Here is an 8,270-nt window from a genome sequence, read left to right as displayed (position 1 = left end):
CATGATGCGAACAATGCAACAGTCATCATATATATATAAACAGAAACAGGTATGCTACATGAAGCCAGCATGCTCAGTAATGTGTGTAAATAAACAGAAATCAAAACATGTAAACATGGTATCAGGTGTCTATATATATCCAATACCTAATATCTAATGTCTGGCATCTGGTATCTGGTATCTGATACCTAGTAAGATAGTATCTGCTAAATATCATCGATAGCAACAAGAGACTGTATAGAAACCGAAACGAGTAGCTCAAAGATTTAGTGGATAAAGTATCAAGCACAAGAAGTAAGACGAGTGGAGTCAAGATAAATACTACATATATGAAACTAACTCATGCACTAAGATCGATATCTAAAGAAGCAAGTCAAGAATTACCCGCCTCTAGGTGTAGGTTGAATCCGACGTCTATCTCGTCACGACGCTCGTCCCGATCAAAGTCCTGTGTCAACATATCAATTTTAGTTGATCCAACACATGAGACAGATTAATCCAGATTTATTCATTACTTAAACACGTTGCCATTGATCTACTCCCAACTAATCCATAGCCCTAATTTATGCCTTCACATCACAAGATTTCCAATAGGATCTTAACACTGCTAGAATTTCCAAATCACCACCTTGTTTTCTTGACACAGGTGAACAATCTACTGAATAACACATCCCTTAAACAAAACCCTACAGATAAATCTTCTAAGTATCAATCAAACAAACCTCTCAATTATTTCCACATTTCAAATTTCTAACAAATACACATACCTTACCACAACTCCTCACTGTCGACTCACTGTCGAGAGATGTGATAGCCGGCGCTGGCACGCTGGTGCTGCCTACTGCCACAAATTCACCATTCAGAGCCTCCACGAGACTACAAACAGAGGCAATCTCACTGATCAGTACTCCATTCAAACAAAATTCACTACCTAGGTCTACAGATCGAATTCCTGGAGTTGTGGAGACCATACCTACTGTTTCCCGGAGGCAAACCAGCTGCTGGAAGTCGTGGCCGAGCCCCTCTCAGTGAGCCACTGCCAAAACAACATCTAACTCAATACAATCCTCTCAACCTAGCATCAATTCACAGATCTTCATAGCTAAGAAACCCTAATCTACACCATCCTCACCTTAATTTACCTCCACGACAGGAAACACCTCAACCGGCACAGAGATCCCGATGGAGAACCTCAGCTTTAGAGCTCTAGAAATCGAACCCACCGTTTGGAGTACTTCTCACCAAGATCGGGCCCTAGGGATCGACGATTCTTCCTCAGCAACTCCGGAGCTCAGACCTGTTCCTTCCGGCCGGAGATTCTTCGCGCGCTACGGCTCTCTGAAGAAGGCTCCACCGTCGCGACCTCTGTTAAGGGGTTGAGAAGCTCGGAGGCTCGATCCGCGACAAGGCGTCGGCGATCAGGCGCGAGCGTGCGACGAGGTCGAGTCCGTCGACGAGATCGGGAGGAAAGGAGAGGGGAGTCGGCGTTTTAGTGCTTGGCACTGTAGCTTCTTAAACGGTAGGGTTTAATTAACCTAGGTTGTTATTATTTCTTAATCGGTAGTTTTTCTTAACCACTTTATGTTTAACAATTTATCCCCTTAAACTCCTCTATACAACCTCCAAATAATTCCAGAAAAATACCTAAAAATTCTCATAAATTCTTATAGGTTATTTACTTTTGCCGTATCTCACATTCTCCCCCTCTAATAAAAATTTGGTCCCCAAATTTATAACACAAATATCGGACCATCGAAACCAAAGAACATCCTCCGTCTTCTAGACGTACAACAAGTACCTCTCCAAACGGTAAAGATACTGCTATGTCACGCGTCTAGCGTGTAGGCAACACCCCCCGAAAAGATACTTGAGAGATAAACAAATGGGTTCCACTAGCATCTATTAATAGTCCTATAATAAACGTATAAAGTAAAATAATACCTCGGAAGACCGATCTCTCAGCTCCCTGTGTCTCCTCTCGAGTGACAGCATAAACACGACCCTCCTCTGAGCTCAACTGTGGCATGCCTGGGGTGGTCCGTGCTGGAATCGAAGGTGCAGGAATCGGCTGCTGATACTGAGACTGAGGCTGCTGCTGGTATGCTGAGTAGGGCTGAGGTGAATGAAAATCCTGCTGTACAGGAAATGCCTGATGAGAAAATACTGCGGCAGAATACTGTGTAGTCGCTGGTTCCTGACCCTGCACATGATATATCTGTCCCTGAGAAGGCTGAGGTCTCTGCTAACGAGAAGCACTCTGATTCGTTTGAGATCCTCTCTGCTGCCATGGCTGGGTGGGTCGATCTCCCTGAAAGGTAACTTTAGTAGTCTCCAACTGAGCCTTCAAGGAACATTCCCGACTCTCATGGCCCGGAAGCTTACAGTAGAAGCATATCGAATGATCCAACGGACAATCGGGTTTGAGGTGACTTTTCGAACCGCACTGGAAACACCTAATTCCACCACTGTCCTTCTTCCGATCTCTCTTAGGGAAACTAGTAGACTCGTCCGTGGTTCGCCCTGATTTCTGTGGTCGAGTAGATCCTTCGGAAGTAACTTGCAAGTCTTGACCCTTATTCCCTCTCTTCTGCGACAGCTGCTTGTCCTTACTTTTCTCCTGATTTACCTGCTGCTGAGTCATCTCTATAAACAGTGCCCGATCCAAAACTTCTCGGTAGGAGCTACCTGGAAATCCTGACATCCTGAGCTGAATATATGCTGCTAAACCCTGGGTGAACTGCAACATCCTGTCATAATCCTGTGCCACCAAATGAGGACAAAACTCAGCCAATCTACAGAATTCAGCGTTGTACTCCATCACCGATCGATCACCCTGCTTGAGATTCAGAAATTCCTGGCGTCGAGCTAAACAGAATGTGGCTGGAAAATACTGGCGCTCAAAAGCATCCCGGAACATCACCCATGTGATGCGTTGTTCCCCAAAGATTGTCTTCTGCATCTCCCACCATGTGACTGCCTGATCCCGAAGATGATACGCAGCCGATTCCACTTTCTCTTCATCTGAACAACTCATGTATCCGAAAGTGTTTTCCAAATTCTTCAACTAGCTACGAGCAGCCCAGGGGTTTGCTCTGCCCTGGTATAGAGTAACCCTGTCCTTGACGGACCTTGCCAACAGTGGTATACGCGCTCTATCCCTCATCCAGTCAGTAGTAGCAGGAGTAGGAAATGCTGATGGTATCCCGGAGGGAATCCCCTGAGGCTGAAATTCCTGATTTCTACCAGATGGTATGACTGAAGGGATCTCCTGAGGCTGACGTCCCTGATCTCTAGGAGTCTGATGGGTCTGTCCCCGACTAACCGTCTCAACATCAGTTGGATCCCTAGAAGAATCCGCCTCCTGAGTCACTGGTTCTGGTTCCTTTGCCTCAATGGGTTGTTTCCGTGGTCGTCCCGGACCACGACGAGAACCGGCTACCGCTCGACCACGTCTCATACCTGGTGTAAACCACTAATAAGTACTACAAACAATATAAGTTCATACTTATAAAACTTACAGCCTATAACTTGGAGGTGTTCCGCCGCCGCCTGGTCCCAAATCCCAAAAAGTCACTTCGAGGAATAAAATCATGAAAAATCCAAAACGTACGAATCTGACATCGTAAAACCTGTGTCTCTGATACCAATAAATTGTCACGCCCCGAGAGTAAGGTTGTCCGACAAAAATCGGACAGCACCTCCCCTGTAGCAGTGACAAATGAAACCGGTACACATCACCAACAGATAATTCATATGCAAATAAAATCACAACCACGCAGATAATATGCAGCCCACACGGCTGGAAAATCAAACACAGCGGAAAACAAAAATAACAAGTATAAAGTAACAAAAACTCACCGCGGGTCGGCCCGGCTTGACTCCTCGACAAAATAACCAAATACAAAATAACAAGTCCACAGCCCAATTATTACAATGCTAAATTCAAAGGTTTAACTCAAAACAAAATGAAAACCAAAATCATAAAACCGCCCTCGGAAGTGACGTGGGACCGGCAGTCGGGATCCTCCTCCAAGTGTACTTGGATCGCTATCAGCTACCTGGTGAAATTACCAATATACGGGGTGGTGAGTATAAAGACTCAGCGGGTAATAGAGTAGACAGTGCATGAGTATCATAAACAGCTAAGAGTACAACAAGATACAGTCTCGGGAAAGATAAATAGCAGATACTACTGGGTAAACAAAGTATATATCCATACCTGAAACCATATCCTAGGCTAACAGTGTAAGGTCTGAGGTAACATAAACTGCTACAGTACTGCTCATAACTACATGGTATCGTGTGAGGTATATACATGTCAACAGTAAGTAAGTCCGTGTCTAAACACATATCACAGGTATAAATCTCAACCTATGTAAGCATAACAGCAGAAATAAACGACAACAGCATAAGCTAGTAACAGCAGCATAGATAAGCAACAACAGCATAAATAAACAACTAGCAGATATAATAACAACAGCGTATGTACGGATGGTCACCCCGCCCACCTCTCTGCACCACGACCCCTGTATGGTCGAGAGGCCGGATCGATGACAAACTGTACCACCCAAAGGCCGCCACTACTCTCGAGTGACCGGATGGACAGGTGCATAGTAGCTGAATAGCTACGTCTGCGACGGGGGTCCCTGCTGCCGCGACTCCAGCCGCCACTACCCTTGAGTGGCCGAGTGTGGCACGACAGGACAAGCGGCACGCTCCAGCTACCACTACCCATGAGTGGCCGAGCGTGCGGCCCAGGCCAACGACCGCCTCAACCACAAGGGAGACAGGATCGTCGGCAATGCATGAAATGACATCATGCGAACAATGCAACAGTCATCATATATATATAAACAGAAACATGTATGCGACATGAAGCCAGCATGCTCAGTAAGGTGTGTAAATAAACAGAAATCAAAACATGTAAACATGGTATCAGGTGTCTATATATATCCAATACCTAATATCTAATGTCTGGCATCTGGTATCTGGTATCTGATACCTAGTAAGATAGTATCTGCTAAATATCATCGATAGCAACAAGAGACTGTATAGATACCAAAACGAGTACTCAAAGATTTAGTGGATAAAGTATCAAGCACAAGAAGTAAGACGAGTGGAGTCAAGATAAATACTACATATATGAAACTAACTCATGCACTAAGATCAATATCTAAAGAAGCAAGTCAAGAAGTACCCGCCTCTAGGTGTAGGTTGAATCCGACGTCTATCTCGTCACGACGCTCGTCCCGATCAAAGTCCTACGTCAACATATCAATTTTAGTTGATCCAACACATGAGACAGATTAATCCAGATTTATTCATTACTTAAACACATTGCCATTGATCTACTCCCAACTAATACATAGCCCTAATTTATGCCTTCACATCACAAGATTTCCAATAGGATCTTAACACTGCTAGAATTTCCAAATCACCACCTTGTTTTCTTGACACAGGTGAACAATCTACTGAATAACACATCCCTTAAACAAAACCCTACAGATAAATCTTCTAAGTATCAATCAAACAAACCTCTCAATTATTTCCACATTTCAAATTTCTAACAAATACACATACCTTACCACAACTCCTCACTGTCGACTCACTGTCGAGAGATGTGATAGCCGGCGCTGGCACGCTGGTGCTGCCTACTGCCACAAATTCACCATTCAGAGCCTCCACGAGACTACAAACAGAGGCAATCTCACTGATCAGTACTCCATTCAAACAAAATTCACTACCTAGGTCTACAGATCGAATTCCTGGAGTTGTGGAGACCTTACCTACTGTTTCCCGGAGGCAAACCAGCTGCTGGAAGTCGTGGCCGAGCCCCTCTCAGTGAGCCACTGCCAAAACAACATCTAACTTAATACAATCCTCTCAACCTAGCATCAATTCACAAATCTTCATAGCTAAGAAACCCTAATCTACACCATCCTCACCTCAATTTACCTCCACGATAGGAAACACCTCAACCGGCACAGAGATCCCGATGGAGAAACTCAGCTTTAGAGCTCTGGAAATTGAACCCACCGTTTGGAGTACTTCTCACCAAGATCGGGCCCTAGGGATCGACGATTCTTCCTCAGCAACTCCGGAGCTTAGACCTGTTCCTTCCGGCCGGAGATTCTTCGCGCGCTACGGCTTTTTGAAGAAGGCTCCACCGTCGCGACCTATGTTAAGGGGTTGAGAAGCTCGGAGGCTCGATCCGCGACAAGGCGCCGGCGATCAGGTGCGAGCGTGCGTCGAGGTCGAGTCCGTCGACGAGATCGGGAGGAAAGGAGAGGGGAGTCGGCGTTTTAGTGCTTGGCACTGTAGCTTCTTAAACGGTAGGGTTTAATTAACCTAGGTTGTTATTATTTCTTAATCGGTAGTTTTTCTTAACCACTTTATGTTTAACAATTTATCCCCTTAAACTCCTCTATACAACCTCCAAATAATTCCAGAGAAATACCTAAAAATTCTCATAAATTCTTATAGGTTATTTACTTTTGTCGTATCTCACATGTTGTTCCTGAGGAAATGTGACGATATGTATTTGATCAGATTCTAAGTGTAAAGACAAATTTTTGTATCTAATCAAAGGCTTTTACTGAATTCCTCTATTATTTATAATGTGGTGTTATGTTCATTATTTCTTCATGTATCCTATGTATCATTTATCATAGCTAAGGTTATCTTAACTATTAGTATAGTTTGATATTATAACCAATGTTATATCAACTGATGTTGTCTTATTGACTGAAGTCAATATCATACTAATATAACCACAATTGCCCTCGTTAAAAATATTTTCAATAAATACTAAGTCATATTCTACACGGATAGACTAAAATTTGTCACTCTTCTAAACTTTTATTCTTAAAATATTTTCGTCTTTAGTGTAGGTATGGTCAAAAAGTTCTGTCCTTTCTATTTTATTATGCCCAGTCGTTCACGTCTTCTTTCGAAACTTTGTAATTAGTGATTGGCTTTCCATCGGGTGAGAGAATGTTCGAGGCACTACCAACCCCCTTGCGATCTGGTCTGTCACATCCGATGTAAATGACCTGACACTTACCTTTTCCGGCCGCCACGTCGCGCGAACCACTCGCTCTTTTCCCTTGATCCTTGGCATCCGTTGGACTAGAAAGCATTTTATTTTGTCTATAGTGGTATATTTCTTGAACCCTAAACCCTTCGTCTTCTTCTCAACCTCATTTCTCCTCTGGCACCATTCTCTTGTTGTCATCTGCAACCGAAAAAAAAAAACTTCGTATCTGCTACTTCTTGACGTTCCTCTTTATTGCGCCCAGTAAGTAATCTATTGTTTCCCTAACTTATACCTTTGTCCATGGCTGAGGAAGCAATTGCTCCTTGGTATGTCCATATGTCTTCTATCTTCACTACAAGAAAATTGGGATTCTACAACACTTAAAAGACAACGCTTTTTTTAAAAAGCGTTGTCTTTTTTCCTTTTACAACACTTTTAGTGAAAAGCGTTGTCTATTTCTTTATGTTCTTACTAATAGACAATGTTTTTTTAAAAAACGTTGTCTATTAGTGATTTGTGTGGGTCAAAGACAACGCTTCTTGAAAAGCGTTGTCTATTACCATTTTTTTTAGTTTATATGACAACGCTTCTTGATTTTTAGTGGGCCAAAGACGCCGATCCTTTTAATCTTGAGCCCGACTTCTGCTCTGCGCGCCCGATTCCTCTCATCCCAGATCTCCCCTCTGCTTGACGTGCTCTCTCTCGCGGACGACTCGAAGATGACGGAACGGAGCTTCTACCTTCGGTGATCGACAGTGTCACTTGAGGAGGAAGTCTTTGGATCTCGACGATACCGGCGGAGTCCAAGCCATCTTCAGTAATCGATACCTAGGGCACGACTGATCGCCTGCTTCTCGGCGGACCTTTTCTTCTTTCCTTGGCATCGCCGGTGTAGATTTATTCCCGGAGCCTCAAGGATGAGCTATATTGTTCTTCTTTGATTTCCCGCAAACCTCAGCGCCGAACCTTTCCTCGATTCCTCCTCTTCCTCTTGTAGCGCTGTGCCCTAGCCGGATCTTGGAGGTAAGGCATCGTACTCTATGGGTTGTTGAGATGTTGTGTGACCGATTCTTCTTTTCCCTTGCTCGCCAGAGACGTTCGATTGTTGAGGTAATCTGGTGGGGGAGTCTTCTTCCAGCAGCAACCATCTATGGTTGAGGATTAGCAGAAAGTGAACTGTTGATTGCCTCTAAACCTTACGTGAGAAAGATTCCAGCAGGGAAGTTTCGTTCTA

General features: G+C 44.0%; 1 protein-coding gene and 1 long non-coding RNA gene across 3 annotated transcripts; both read right to left on the bottom strand.

The window, feature by feature from the left end:
- Positions 1-432: 432 nt before the first annotated feature.
- Positions 433-1,188, bottom strand: LOC121990215. Of its 2 annotated transcripts, none has more exons than XR_006114508.1 (4): positions 1,133-1,188; positions 974-1,036; positions 768-876; positions 433-448 (listed from the first exon to the last, which is right to left on the bottom strand). It is a non-coding gene; the product is annotated as an uncharacterized LOC121990215 (long non-coding RNA). The 2 variants fall into 2 exon arrangements; XR_006114507.1 differs by having other exon boundaries at positions 1,143-1,181.
- Positions 1,189-2,242: 1,054 nt separating this feature from the next.
- On the bottom strand, positions 2,243-3,034 carry LOC121991013. The gene has a single exon (XM_042545044.1). It carries the CDS (start codon positions 3,032-3,034, stop codon positions 2,243-2,245), a length of 792 nt encoding a protein of 263 aa, XP_042400978.1.
- Positions 3,035-8,270: the final 5,236 nt, after the last annotated feature.

Source organism: Zingiber officinale, chromosome 6B, assembly GCF_018446385.1.
Source record: "Zingiber officinale cultivar Zhangliang chromosome 6B, Zo_v1.1, whole genome shotgun sequence".
NCBI lineage: Eukaryota > Viridiplantae > Streptophyta > Magnoliopsida > Zingiberales > Zingiberaceae > Zingiber > Zingiber officinale.
The sequence above is the reverse complement of the archived record's forward strand: the minus strand, read 5'-3'. Positions and strand labels throughout refer to the sequence as shown.